Source organism: Nelumbo lutea, chromosome 2 (assembly GCF_056320005.1).
Source record: "Nelumbo lutea isolate HS-2025 chromosome 2, American lotus-T2T, whole genome shotgun sequence".
Lineage (NCBI taxonomy): Eukaryota > Viridiplantae > Streptophyta > Magnoliopsida > Proteales > Nelumbonaceae > Nelumbo > Nelumbo lutea.
Genome location: NC_142685.1, coordinates 47,922,857 through 47,937,805, shown reverse-complemented (window position 1 = coordinate 47,937,805; position 14,949 = coordinate 47,922,857). Strand labels below are relative to the sequence as shown.

Sequence of the window (14,949 nt, the reverse complement as noted above, 5' to 3'; positions counted from 1 at the left end):
TTTGTTGCCTAATTCACGTAGGGATTAGTTAGCGATAGAATAGAAATATTCTACTAACATAATGAAAGAAGAGAAAAAAAAAAAAGAAAATTGCAATTTACATCTCAATTCCTCAAATTCTTCAAAATTATTTTCTTTCATTTTTTTTTCCTTTGGAATTGTAGTAGTAGGCTTGTAGCTTTTTTTTTTTTTAATTCGAAATTATCCTATAAATTGTATTTAATTTTGGATTTTAGTAGTGGTGGGTTATCAGGTTATGGCGACCTTGGTTTCCTCCTAAGTTGATCAATCCGAAATATTTAATGAACTCGATTTACTCAATCGGGCATCAAACTTCGTAAGAGACCCGCCCATCTCATCATCCATGATCTTAGATGCATAACGCGTAAAAGAGCGTTTTGACGGTTTTTGTCATGAATCATGATCCAGGAATCCCTTTTTTTAAATTGTCTAAAACTAATTATAAGTTTTCAGCATTTTTCTTAAATTCATTACAATTTTTTAAAAATGTTTAAAATTCACCACGGCACTAACTTGACATTAAACAGATTAACAGGTGTTAAACAGATTAACAGATTAGTATTTTTTAAAAATGTTTAAAATTCACCATGTCACTAACTTGACGTTAAACAGATTAAACAGATTAACAGGTGTTAATATATTATCATTTTAACTTTTATAACAAAATATAAACTATATACAAAATAAATTAATGGGTGTTAATATATTACCTTTTAATATTTAGACATGAAAAAAGGAAAAAAGTTCAAAAAATATTTTCAAATATAAAATACATAAAAATATAGAAATTACAAAAAATATAAAAAATTATAAAAATTGCAAACAAAATAAAAATATATATTTTCAAATTATAGAAACTAGAAATTAAAAAACAAAGTCAGAAAATAAAAATTGTAGAAAAAAACAAAAAATTCTAGAAAACATAAAAATTGTAAATAAATAACAAAAATATAGGGAAACTTATAAATTGTAGAAAATAGAAAAATGTGAAAAAAAACATATATTATAAAAAACATTGAAAATTATAACAAAACACTAAAAATGCAAAATAAAAAAAAAAAAGAAAATTGAAAACTGAAAAAACCATTTTTCCTCTAATTCACCATTCAGGCATTCAAGGGTAATTTGGTCATAAAAATTGTTATTTATGCTAATGGACACCTCTATTAAGAATCACTAATGCTGGTGCACTAACTGAAGGTAAGTTTTAGACATTTTAAAAAGTTGTAATGAATTTAAGAGAAATGTTGTTTTTAGACAATTTCCCCTTTTTTAAATCTCCAACAGACTTCTCTTAGTCCCAGTCTTATATCTGAGACTGAGATTCTCTGCCCATGGGCCCATGGTGGACTGGTGGCGAGAAACGAGGAGAGAGATGGATGGGAATTGAACTCAATGAGGGATTGGGAGATGAAAAGGGTGAAAACAACAGTTTTTTACATCCTGATATGCCAATAAGGATGTATTGATATGTATTGGGGTGTATCGATACTTTGAACTTTAGTCATTCCTTCTTTTAGTTTTATTTTCAAAAATAGGTTAGGGGGATAGATCTTCAATTCCAATCAAGGTTCAAAGCAGTGATACACCCGCCAATACACTGAAGGATATATCGATGCGTATTGGGGTGCATCAATACTTTCAACCTTAGGCATCTTTTCATTCATTCGTTTTTTTAATGCATAGGGGGATAAGTCTTGAGGCCTTGCGTGCCTATTGCCTTAAATGGATCAAAACCTCAAAAACACTAGGGATTCATTTGGCTTGTAATTAGAATTGAAATCAAATTCGAAATTAAAATTAAAATCGGAATAGTCTTTTCCTATAGTCTAGTTTTCACGGGAATCAAAATAAGAATTAGAATAAGTTGGAATAAGATTTCATTCCCAAGGGAATGGGAGGGAATGGTCATTCCCTCAAATTGGAGAATGTCATTCCATCAGGAATAAAAATGAGATTCCAATTCTAATTCTGTACAACCAAACAGTTGGAATTGAAATAATTCGATTCTAGACTTTCATTCCTGCAAACCAAACAGACCCTAGTATTTCATGCCATATGGTGCCTTTATTATTTAAAAGAGGATTAAGGAGCCAATTGTAAATATCGGTCTCTCGGGGCTGGTGGTAGCGGGAACCAACATCTCTCCGACGTGGCGCACTTTTTCAACACCCACCGAATCCTGCCCAATAGAGACGCACTCCTGAGAACGCGAGAGCGAGTGAGCTCCCCGGGAATGGCGATTCCCATTTTCCGGTCTTTGTTTTCTCATTATCAGAGGCTCTCACTTTCTTTCTCTCACAACCCTTTTAAATATGATTCACATCCAAGGGCGAGGAGACCGCTTTCTCTCTCATGCGCTCCACCAGAGGGTCCAGTTGGGTAAGTGATTCTCCGCATTTCACTTGAATTTCTAGAGCTATTGCCATTCTAATGGTCTCCTTTGGAGGCTTCTGATCTTCTGTCGAGCATTTCCATGGTTTAGTCTGGTTTTGCAGCATTATTTTCTAAATTGGGAAAATAGGTTCCTACATTTGCAACGTGTGGTGCAAGAATTGTGATTCTTGGACTGAAGTTAATGAACTAAAAGCTAACCTGAAAACTGAAAAGGGTTAACAGAACTCTGATTAGAAGGGGAATTCAAATGCCTCACTTGGATTCAAACTTACGGAGGACAAACCTGTTTAAATGTAGGAAAAATCAAGGAAATAAACGGTACAGAAAGCATCAATTATTCTTCTCAAGTAAAGCTTCCATGTTCCGGTCTTGACTGATTATAGAGTATAGCTAATCTAATGCCTAATAGGTTTCCCCATATTCTGCCTACGACTTATAGTGAAGCATCGGACCCATACATCACCCACATCTGAAACAATTACTAGCTTAGCATGATCAACCGGAGCAGTTAATCCGCCTTGTTCAGCTGTCCTTGACTATCTCTGGACCTACCTCTCCAATCAACCGTTAAAGAAGGAAAGGGTCCCTTTAATCTAGTATTTGGAAAGAGAAAATTCAAAAGATTTAGATACTCTTAGATTAAAAAGGAAGTGCACAATGTAAGTATTAGTGCTGGTCAGACGGATCCTAACATTCCATTGATTGTTAAGGAACATTTAAGCGTAGTATTTTCATTTCCTTTGTTATTTGACATAAATGAATAGCTAATCTACACAATGAATATCGATTTTCTTTTTTAAAACGTTAAACACTATAAGGTAACAAAGATAGACTGTCAGATTTCTTTTATAGCTATGTTAGAAGTTAGAACTCAACAAAAAATGAGCTGCTTTAATAGTTTATACTTCTTTATAGACTATTCCAGCTTTTCTTGGTCTTGCCAAATTGGAATCCCAGGCACACGTTAGATTCTGGTTTTCCTGTCCATGTCCATGCAAAATTGATTTTGACAGAACAGGATCTAATCAATACCAACCAAAGTGAGGTAGTGGGTCATTCTATTAATCTTTGCATATTTATGTAAGTCAATTTACCATAACCTGAATCATAAGAAATGGACATCTTGCAATATTTAATACATCTAAAATGTTCCAGCTAGATGCCGATATTGAACTATTGTAAGCAAACAGCTTCTTTTCTTTCTTATAGGCCTTGAGATTTGTCAAAAAGAAATTTAACAATCACATTGATCTATTTTCTCATGGACATAGGTCGGAGGTGTCTTTCTGTGTTGGAACTCACCTAATTCCACACCCTAACAAGGTAGTACAAGCCTTGTAAAGCTCTAGTTTTCTCCTAACTTCTGAAAAATATCATTCTTTACCTCTATTTTTCTTTCACATAGTATGTTCTAGTGTAATGCTCACTTGAAAAGTACCAATTTTGTGCCAATGCACCTCACTTTTAAATCTTGCTGTTTTAAGGTTGATAGAGGAGGAGAAGATGCCTTTTTCGTGAGCAGTTACAATGGAGGAGTTCTTGCAGTTGCGGATGGTGTCTCTGCGTAAGTTATTCAAATACATTTCCTTCAATTTGAAGCACTAGATTTTTTTTTCTCTCATTTTTTTTTTCTAACTGCTTGAGTGACAGATGGGCTGAGCAGAACATAGATCCTGCATTATTCCCCCAAGAGCTGATGGCTAATGCTTTGTGTTTAGTTGATGATGATGAGGTGATGTACAATTTAGATTTTTCTCCACACTATAATACACATACACACATGTAATAAAGGGCCTTGCTGTTGTATTTGCCAATAACATTGGATAAATGTTACTTATTTGGCAGGTCAATTATGACCCTCAGATCCTGTTGGGGAAAGCACATGCTGCTACCTCTTCCATTGGTTCAGCTACTGTGTAGGTTAAGTTATTCAAATACATTTCCTCCAATTTATTATAAATATTTTTTAGCTACATATGCCTTGTTATGTGTATGCGTGCATATATACACACATAAGGTTTGTTTGTGCATGTGTGTGTGTGGTCAAGACTCATAAACATTCTCTTCCATTTGACTAAGTAGAATTGTTGCCATGCTGGAGCGTAATGGAATTCTGAAAATTGCAAATGTTGGGGATTGTGGATTAAAGGTTGTTCGGCAAGGTAGGATCATCTTACATCCTGTTCTTTCTACAGTTTGGTTTTCTTATGCTAAGTTAGTCTAACATCTCCACAGTAAGAGTTCCTTCACTGTCCTTGTTCTTTTTCAGGCCAGATTGCTTTCTCATCATCTCCACAAGAGCATTACTTTGACTGTCCTTACCAGTTGAGCTCTGAAGCAGCTGGGCAGACATACCTAGATGCTGTGGTAAATTATATCAAGCATTAATTATATCTGTAGTGAAATATATACATACTTAAGTTGGCTTTATTTCCTTATGACATGTTAAATGTCAAGTAGTCAGAGATTTCAATACCCTAAGAATTGCAGTTATCTCATATTTCATCATATAAATACACACTTCTATCTTGTTAATGATCTAAAAACAGAAGTACTTCCTAGACAGAACAAAAGTAACAGTAGTTCATGCTTAGATAGGGCATGTACCAAATAACAATGTGAATTTTAGATCTCTCTTTTTCATGAGCCATGTGTTTGCATGTGTGCACAGTGCACACATGTTTCTTTCGAATGGTGCATAGGTTAACTGCTTTTCTCTGGATGAAAATTTCTCTCCACACCAAGTAAACCTCTCAAAGTAAAGAAATTCATAATTAGTAAGTGGTGTTATATCTGATACTACCTTGTTTTGGATTGGCTAAGTCCTAAGTCCACCTCTGAGCTTATATCTGAAGCCTTTGGACTCAATGTTCTCAAGATACCTTGGAAATAAAGATGTGAAGACAAGCAGAAGCAATCAGTTACCGTTATCCTTTTTATTTTAATGATTTTTTGTTTACTATAAAAAAGCTTAATTCTTTGACTTTAACATTTCATTGTTATAGTTGGATTGTGTGCCTGGTTTGAACTTTAAATTCTTTTCCTCTGAAATGGAAATTAAGGGGTAGTTGAATGAGAATGTTCTGATGGTGATGATCAAAGTGAAAGGCCAAAAAGGGATAACAAAGGATGTCCTTAGACGTTAGCTTCCCTTGTCACTGTTGAAAATATCATGACAATTTCTTTTCTCTCCCCTACTCACTCCTTGTAGTACAAAAAGAGAAAACTTTCAATTTTTCACCTAGAACTAGTCCTGTGTTGACAAAAGCAAAATATTCATCACCACCTCTTCCTCTCCCAACATTTTCATCTATGCACCTATGCTTGGCAAACTGACACCGATTACCTCTTTCCTGATGGTGTACCTCCTATATCTTTTGGAAACAGGTTAGCACTGTGGAATTAATAGAGGGAGACACAATAGTTATGGGATCTGATGGACTATTTGACAATGTTTATGACCATGAAATTGTCTCAACAATCTCTAAATTCAGCAATGTTTCAGAGGCTGGTAGGTGTTTGTTTCTTTAATTTGTCTATCCACTCCAGAAGTTGCTCATTCCCCTCGTGAGTTTCTGACTGTGGTTTCAACTTCAACCATAGCCAAGGCATTGGCTAACCTAGCTAGCAATCATTCAAGGGACACCGACTTTGATTCACCCTACTCATTGGAAGCCAGGAATAAGGTAAGTTATTAGAAGAAATTAATTATAACTAACAAGTATGATTGCTTTTAAATAATCAATATATATGATTTTTACAAAAGAAAGTCTTTTTGGTAATAGAAAAGTCAATAATAACATTGCATACTTATCATGGCGCCAATGCTTGCAGGGCTTTGATGTTCCATTTTGGAAGAAAATCCTTGGGATGAAGCTGACAGGAAAGCCTCATTTTAAATCACTTACACAGTTACTGCCCATGTCTGTCTCTCAATGTCAAGGCTAACTACTCTCTCATTATGCAGGTGGAAAGCTGGATGATATCACAGTTATCGTGGGCCAGGTTGTAGCTCATGATACATTTTCATCTTCTTAGATAAATTAAGAAGTATGAATGTAATTATTGAAGGCCCTAAAGCGATTTTCAGGGAAGCTGTTTGCTTATTTATTCATGATGAATCATGACACCAATGTCCAGAATGGAAAGATGCCAAACTGCACAGAGCTATTAATTTTTTTAGTTGATAAATGGTGTATATATATATTAATAAAATTTAAATAGCAAAAGAAGAGCCATCCCTAGATGCAACTTAACATGGTTAATGAGCTAGAATCATATCCAAAATTTACAGATTTTCACCCAATATTATATCCCTAACTGAAGATTAGCTCCCCAAAATGATTTCAGAAATGCTCAATGAGCAACCAATGAAACTCCAGTAATCATGAGTCTCTCTGGCTCAGTTCGGAAGGAGTACAAGTACAAATATGTACAGTACAATTACATACAAAGTATAAAAGTAATATAAAATACAAGGTTTTACACTTTATGTATTTGCATTCGTACTCCTTCCAAACTGAGTTCCTGCTTTCCCAAAGCATTAATCATGACTCTCTCTCTGTGTTTGGTTTGAAAGGGAAGGTAGTAGGAGAGAAAAAAAAACCGATCAAAACCAAACTAAAAAATCGGTTAATCGAACCAGTTGGTTCAGTTTTGGTTTGGTGTTTTTAAAAAACTGAAGGTACCGTTCGGTTTTGGTTAATTAATATAAAAAATTAGTGGTTAATCGAATCGACCGGTACACATGTTTTTCTATATATTTATGTATATTATATATATTTTATATATTTATAATTTTTTATTATATATTTATATAATTTTTATAATATATATTATAAAAACTAAAAACCAAAAAACTGGCAAATTGAACCGACGGTTAACCAAACCGGTCAACTGGTTAATTGATTGATTTCAGTTTGGTTCTGATTTCTAGTTTTCCAAAAACTGGTACTACTGCTTTGGTTAAAAAAAAGGCCCACGGTTTGGTTACCTGAACCGTGAACACCCCTAGAAGGTAGCCCTTCCTTTCCTTAACTTTTCTTTCAAGCCAAACACAGTCTAAGGGGTGCATTCATGTAAAAAATCCGGCTACTTCCTCCCCATGCACCTATTGTTGCGCAGTACAAAGGTCAAAAGAAAGGAGGCTTCGTAGTATTACTTATAATCGCTAGAACACTTTCATAAACTAGGAGGACGAGCATAAATAGATCTCAGTGAATCGCCACGTTCTTTTGAATAACGCAATGAAAGGGTACCAAGTGTGAGGGATTCTGCTTCTGACTAACAAAGTAGGTATTTGGCATCGGTGCTAGGAATATCGCGGTGCTGGGCATGTGGAGTATTTTTTGTTTGGAACTGGTGCTGTTACATAGACATTTTTTGAGAAAACAGCATTGGTTTTATTTGGTACCAGTGCTGGCAGAAATGTTTTCAACATTTATCTTATTATCCAACGTTCAAGATGATGTCATATTGATGCCATGTCATTGTATTATTGGTAGCAATGCACTGTTTTTCCGGAACGGGATCTGCTTCTCACACTTGGGTGACCCACGTGCACATCCACCGTGTATTGGGAACATTTCCCGTGAAAAATAACTTACAAGTATGGGAGATGTTCCCAATGCATGGTGGGATGTGCGTGTGAGGCGCCCTATGTGAGGAACAGATCCGATCTCCGTTTTTTCAAAAAATATCAAATTTGACATTGCTCCATACCACACTTTCCCGGTTTCCAAGGCGTAGTCTGAAGTAACATTTTTTCTGAGAAAATGGTACCCAATAAGAGGGCATTACTTCCAGCACCCTTTTCTCTGAAGTGGCACCTACAGGGCACCATTTTTTCAAAAAACGGCACCGATACCAAACACCACCAAAGACAACACGTTTTCCAGCACCCAACCCCTTGACATCAAGTGTTTGATTGTGAGAATTTTGCCTAGCACTGCAGTCTATGTTAAAAAAAAAAATGCTCCTTCAGATGGAAAATGAACACAGCCTTCCAGAGTTCCAGGGAAAGGAATCCTGATTTGGACTTTATAAGGATTCAAGGGAGGAGCTTAACACTTAACACAAGGACTGTCCTCTTCAAGCTTCCATATTCTTGTATCGTCCCTTGTCCTAGTTAGCCACCACTTATTACATTCTTTAACTATGACTGACATCTTCGCTGCTGCTACGTGAAACAGATCAGGATAGACGGTGGAGTGGACCATCAGAACATGAGATCCTTCTATCTTTGACCATGATGAACCAGAACATGAGATCCTTCTCTAGGTTTATATGCAACATTTTTAAGCAACTCTTCCTCGATGCCTGTATGATTCGTTTCCAGACAGGGATAGGAAGTAGAAACTAGGCAAGGATCAAAATTAAGGTGGCTCAGTTGGTATGTAAATAAATTTGTCGCAGAACAGATGTGCATCCGAGTTGAGACTTTGAAGAAGAATATTTAGATTTTTGTAAAAAGAAAAATAAAAGCATTGTGCTATCCATATGTCCGAGAAAAATGAATTACGGATTTACGGCCCCTATGGCGTGTGATTCAATAGAAAAAAAAAAAAAAAAGTCAAGGTTAAAGCAGTCACACTTACAACCACTGATCTTCCTCCAAGTGTTCCCTTTAAGAGCCAAATTGTCACAGCAATTTACAAAGTAAAAGCCTTGTTAATCTACTGGAGGGATCGAAGACCAATCCCACTTCTATCTTTGACCATGATGAACCAGGTGGTCTTTATCACCAGGACCATTCCACAAGAAATCATGCCCCATCTTCCCTAAAAGTTTGCCACTAAGGATGGAAATGTAACCTTCGAATCCTCTCCGATCCGGCTAGGAGAGAATTCTCTACTGGCCAATAACATTATGTCATCTCAATCAGTGAATTTTGGATCTTTGGTGGGTTTAAGACCCAATGCCAACCAGTGACTATCATTTAAAGCGTTTGAAAAATTATAAATTAATTAATTGAAAGCAAAACATAGACAAACAAAGATCCAACAACGCCCTCAAATTTCCCTCTTTATTTAGGCTCTATTGCCACTTGGGTATACTTGGAGCCTTTGAAAGGTAGAATCAGGGGCCACTGGTAGAAAGTTTTCAAGGTTTTTCTGGAGGCCTCATCAGTCATCACCTATGGTAGATGGCGACTTTCATTGCCGATTAGGTCCCATTGAAAAAAAGGTCTAAAACAGACAAAGGAGACCGACTATGACACCCTTCCCATCTGACATCATGATATTGTCCCAAAGAAATTTCTGTAAGCAATAAAATTAAACAATTTCCCCTATATCCCTAAATTCTTAGAAAACAAAGTTAAAATTTTCAGATACTAACCAATTTGCATTGAACTAAATGCCACAAATGGGCAACAATTAGTAAAAATTCCATAGTGCATGACCAATTCAGACAGGTGAACTCAACCACCTTTACTGATCATTAACATTATTAAATCTGAAAGCAACCAATTTATATGGTACAAACAAATTCAATCCGATTGCTTAACTAACACCTTTTAATGGTCATTTCTAAGAGATGTATATGTGGTTTCAATCTGACATTGCCGCGGTGAAATGCATCCCTTTATCATCAGCCGGGTTGAGGTATCTGTAGTACAACACAAAAAATGCTGGTCCCTTATGTTCACTTGCTTTTGCCACTGTCACCATTGAGTTCTTGGAAGAATGCTTTTGATGCTTCGTAAGTAGACCAGCAGATTGCTGCAGCAGGTGCATGGAACAACATCCTAGGCATCCAACCTCTCATTAGTCCAGTATATCCATCCTTTCTCACTATGGTTCGTATGACACCCGCAATAGACGCGTTGGCAAATCTATCACATCCACATACGCCCTAAGCAGCCAAATATCAAAAAGAAGCTATATAAAAAAACTACTAGAAAAACAGAGTAAAAGAATACAAACAAGAGAAATGGATGACATTGACTAGAAAAACTAGCCTATGGTTAGCACTTTTTTCATCAATAACAAGTAACTTTATTAAAATTTAAGAAACTTTAAGTACAGAAAGGGAGGTAAACTGTCTTAATACCCCCACCAGCAAATTACAAGGGAAAACAAAACTAGAAATGAGCCCAAAACAAACAATCCCTATTCACCCATTGCTTGACTAACCAGTCAGCAAGTGAATTAGCAGTTCTGTTCACCCAACTGTATTTCATCTCAATGTCCCTAGTCAGCCATTTAAATTTTTTCCTTTCATTGTTGTAGTTTCCACACACCAATGTTGTCTTCCTTTAGCCATCTCACCACCACCACCGAGTTGGTTGTGCTTCCACCAAACTAAGCAACTAGGCGTCAAATGGTGGCAAACAAGATTACCATTGCTAACCATTAAATACATAATGAAAAAAAGCATAACTAAAAGCTAGTGATATACCATATAAAATGCATAGACCACAATACAGAGATCACCTAAGTGGAACACTGCTTAGGGATTTACAAAAATAATATTTTGCTTGCATGTCTACACTAAACTCAAACTTAATAATGTGTTACAATGTAGTAGTTGTATAATTACCTTTTCTATCATTAAAAGAAAATAAAAATATTCAGCTTCAAGTAGCAAAATGAACAACATTATAAGACCAGATCCTCTTAAGAATATAATATATTACATGTGTATAGCTCCAAACATCTTCTCAATGGAAATTATTCATCTCATCTCCCCTTTCTTGAATTCATGGTATGAACGAATCATGATGTCCCAGTTGGCAAAACATTAGCATTCTGTCCTGCAACCAGGTAGGCTTATCTAGTCATCCAAAGTAGACTAGGAATACCATAAATGTGCATCTCATGGAGCAATGATACATCATACACGATCCAGTATGATGACCCTACATAGTACAGATGGAGCATTAACCTAGACATACAAGGTTCAAGTCATGGAGAACAAATGCCTTTGACTAGCTTGCAATAGCTGGTAAAATATCAGTTTCCAGACCGTATAAATGGATTCAGACCCAATCTCCACTTGCTAACAACAGTCTTTTACTTTCTTTAAATGATACTCGGGCTCCAATTTCTTCCTTTCAAAAGATGCAGGAGTTTACTTCCAATGTTAACATAATTATAGGTTTTTAAATTACCTAATTTTTTTTGATAGATATAAATTACCTAAAAAATTCTCAAAGCAATCTTTTCACTCCAAAAACTTCGCCATGCCCTGCAAGTTAATCTAAGATTTTCTTACTAAAATACACACACATAAATCCTATTAATGGCGTGTCCCATGTAGTTCAACTGCCGCACCCCTGACCTGAACTTTTTACCTGTATACATAAGAAGGTTTGTTTGTAATTTCAGTTGCAATACATTCTATTTTAGAGTCGGATCAGAGATTGGTTGTATTTTTGTCACTTCTTTAGTGGAAATTTTGCTATTTGAGATTCTATCAACAACAACTAGGATTTCAAGTATTCAAAAAGTCTTTTTTTTGTTTCTTTGAAAAGTTACTAAACCATTGCTGGTGCATAAGCACCAACCAAAGGTAGTTTAGAAGTTAGTACATCACTAGTCACTATAAAGGTGTAAAACAATATAAAAAGTAACAAAAAAAGGAAACATATAGAAGGCACATCTTGGGCTGCTTTTAGAAGGAGCAACCAAGCAACATGAGGTACATGCCTTACAATGCGTCCTAATGTGCACCTAGACACTCCTTTTGAAACACTGTTCGACATCTTAATTTTTGAAAGAACAATCACCAATATAGTTTTAAAGCTTCTTTTTAACAATAATAACAGTAATTATAACATATATGTTGTGACAAATTATTAGTAAATGATTTAATAAAAATCTACATAACATACCATACATTATTTACTAATTCCAATTAACAAGTATTATAAGGCATGTTAAAAATTATTCCAGTGATGATTTCTTGTTCTTATATATAGTAAGCTTATACATAAACAATCTATGAACAAAAAATAATTACTTATTGTTATGTACATTAACAGTTTTTAATCAATAGTTCTGTTTTCCCTATGTCTATTGGCAAAGAAAACTGAAGCAATGGATGAATTAGTGTAAAGAAGAGGGAAATGTAAAAATGGATATAACACTATAATAGCCTAAGTCAGACTACATATCATATAGTATCCAGTCCAAGCAGGGATAATTAATCAAGTGCCTACATGAGAGTACAAAACCTGATGTGGAAATGTGGAATTTATGCCAGAGATAATTGCAACTTCCTGTAAATTTAATAATGTAGAAAAGCATTACATGCAAACCAGAAAGTAACAAGATGGAGTTGCTTGGTCATTAAGAGTAGAAAATGTTAAGCCCCAAATCCCAAAACACTTCCATATTGCAATAAATTCGACCGCATTCTGAAATCTGATTAACAGAGGCGTATGTGCAGAACCATAAGCCCAACAAAGTGCAAAACGAAAGCGCTAAACAACATATTCTAAGTTTTTCGTTTTACCTGGCACTGCAATTGGGTCTTAACAACATCCAGCGGCGTTGTTATAGCAGCAGCCAAAGCCCCTGCAGCGGCCCCAGCCGTGGCATGGACTACCAACCGCTCATCACTCGCACTCTCCGGTGATATCTCCACCAACCCCCTCTTCGCGGCCTCGTATGTTGCGAAGTGAACAGCCGTATACGGGGCATTCATCAAGATAGTAGTCCGATAAGAGGCGTAAAAAGCTCCAAATCCCTCTTCCGTCAATACCCTCTTAACGCAGTCCATCACACCTTTGTAAGGACTACTCCGCAATTGTAATCTCTGCTTCACCATATCCATGGGCGTTAATACGGCATCACTAGCAATAGTAGCAAAAACTCCCGAAACGGCGTGGGCAGCCGAATTGTTCGGATTCCCACCTGAGAAAAACTCCTTGCAAACCTCGTAGATAGAAAAATAGACTGCGTGGGCAGGAGCGGCACCGAGAGCCATGGCTCCAATCCCACGGTAGAGACCTATGGCGCCCTCATGTTGCAAAACTGATCTAAGGGCTTGCCGGAGGCTGACGGACCGAGCAGGGCAGGAGCCGAGAGCCTGCATACGGGTTTTGAGGGTATCGACAGGGAACATCGCCATGTGTTCGACGCAACCAGCGATGGAGCCTGCGATCATGAACTGCCAGAATTCAAGGCCGTCGTGGGAAGCAACAGTTACCTCAGGGTGGAAATCGGGGGGTTGAGGGACCGTGCGAAAGTCGGAATTTTGATGGAATTTGGGAGAGGCGTCCGTGGCCATGTGGAGAAAGGATTTGGAGGGTGCAGAAAGAGAGAGATTGAAGTAGGGCTGGTGTTTGAAAGGGAGTTGGAAGAATTAGGGTTTGGATATCGCTTTTGGATTTGGTTGAATCGGGTTCTCGCCATACACAAATATATTTTCTGGAAGAGGAGATAGAATGGAGGGAACAGGTTGAGTCACATCTGAAAAAGGAGAGATTATGCAGAGAAGAACGATGTAGCTATGGTTGCTCTTTTGCGCCTAGAGAGATAGATAGAGTGCTGAGAGAAGAAGAAGAACAGGAAAAAGAACCGCCTTGCAGATTAGGGTTTGAGAAAACAGAAAAGAACAGAGTCAGTTTATTCAGAATGGGGTAGTTCTACCAAGATCCTTCCAAGTTCCTTTCCTTTCACCCAGGCCATATAAATTTTTTTATTTTTTCATGTGCGAAAATTAATTAAAAAAGAAATTCCTGTACGCTAATTCCAATTTCCAACTCCAACTTAATTGGAGAAAGCACGGGCCCACGGGCCGCACCCGCACGGCGATGTTTGGTTACGGTTGCAACTTGCAAATCGATTTTCGATTCCGATTAACTCAACGTTTCTGGTTTCCCATTTCCAACGGACGAGCAACGACGAAATGGGGCACACAACGGGGGTAGCCGTCCCTGAGGAGAGAAGCTTATCAAACCCAAACGCAACAGAGAGATCAGAGAAGGAAGCCAGGATCTATTCCCCAAACCCATAAAGTTCTAGCCCATCCTGTTTGGGTTATTTGAATGCCATAACTTTTAGATTTTATTGAAAATTTGTAAAGATTGGCATTATATCAAAACATTCTGATTTAATTTCTACGCAAATATCCTGAAGATAAAAGATGCTGTATGCTAATAAGAATTTTCTTTTCTTGGTAATATCCTGTGTGAAGGAATATCTTATACGTGGTTTGGAATATCTCCCTGAGGAGAGAAACTTATCAAACGATGACTTGAAATTGCTTCTATCCAATAAGAAAATGACATTCCCTCTTTAATCTATCCATTTCAGCTCGTTTATTTTTATTATTAATTATGGATTTGAAAAAAGTATAAATATAAATATATACATTATTATAAGTACATACAAAATACAAGATTTTACACTACATTTTTTAATTTAATTTGTAATCTTTCGAAACTGAATTAAAACAAAAAACAATAAATTAAGTAATTTGGTAAGGCCTCTTACTAGTTACAGGGGAGCAAAAAAAAAGACATAGGAGAGAACATGTCCACGGCATTCTCGTACACACAGTCTCTCTTATTCTTTAAAAGCA

The 14,949-nt window shown here is 36.5% G+C and overlaps 2 protein-coding genes across 5 annotated transcripts; one reads left to right on the top strand and one right to left on the bottom strand.

Moving 5' to 3' along the window:
- Positions 1–2,140: 2,140 nt before the first annotated feature.
- PBCP (Protein phosphatase 2C family protein) lies at positions 2,141–6,677 on the top strand. The gene is made up of 11 exons (XM_088970672.1): positions 2,141–2,403; positions 3,690–3,741; positions 3,903–3,982; positions 4,069–4,150; positions 4,264–4,334; positions 4,501–4,580; positions 4,688–4,785; positions 5,806–5,929; positions 6,022–6,104; positions 6,253–6,302; positions 6,387–6,677. Exons 1-11 carry the CDS (start codon positions 2,258–2,260, stop codon positions 6,454–6,456), a joined length of 936 nt encoding a protein of 311 aa, XP_088826798.1. The 5' UTR covers positions 2,141–2,257; the 3' UTR covers positions 6,457–6,677.
- Positions 6,678–9,741: 3,064 nt separating this feature from the next.
- On the bottom strand, positions 9,742–14,515 carry LOC148870458 (uncharacterized). 4 transcript variants are annotated; one of them, XM_088972772.1, is made up of 2 exons: positions 12,877–14,515; positions 9,742–10,272 (listed from the first exon to the last, which is right to left on the bottom strand). In XM_088972772.1, exons 1-2 carry the CDS (start codon positions 13,651–13,653, stop codon positions 10,063–10,065), a joined length of 987 nt encoding a protein of 328 aa, XP_088828898.1. In that variant the 5' UTR covers positions 13,654–14,515; the 3' UTR covers positions 9,742–10,062. The 4 variants fall into 4 exon arrangements, with proteins under 4 accessions (XP_088828898.1, XP_088828901.1, XP_088828899.1 ...); XM_088972775.1 differs by lacking the exon at positions 9,742–10,272 and adding an exon at positions 10,392–10,729; XM_088972773.1 differs by lacking the exon at positions 9,742–10,272 and adding an exon at positions 10,392–10,721.
- Between the last annotated feature and the right edge of the window lie 434 nt (positions 14,516–14,949).

What these genes read in the sequence shown, in the direction of transcription:
- PBCP (XM_088970672.1), top strand. Translation starts at nt 2,258, where the DNA reads ATGGCGATTCCCATTTTCCGGTCTTTGTTTTCTCATTATCAGAGGCTC. An exon ending in AGACATACCTAGATGCTGTG is followed by an intron (nt 4,786 to 5,805) that starts GTAAATTATATC and finishes TTTTGGAAACAG; the next exon opens with GTTAGCACTGTGGAATTAAT. An exon ending in CAGCAATGTTTCAGAGGCTG is followed by an intron (nt 5,930 to 6,021) that starts GTAGGTGTTTGT and finishes CTTCAACCATAG; the next exon opens with CCAAGGCATTGGCTAACCTA.
- LOC148870458 (XM_088972772.1), bottom strand. Translation starts at nt 13,653, where the DNA reads ATGGCCACGGACGCCTCTCCCAAATTCCATCAAAATTCCGACTTTCGC. An exon ending in AGACCCAATTGCAGTGCCAG is followed by an intron (nt 10,273 to 12,876) that starts GTAAAACGAAAA and finishes TTGGCTGCTTAG; the next exon opens with GGCGTATGTGGATGTGATAG.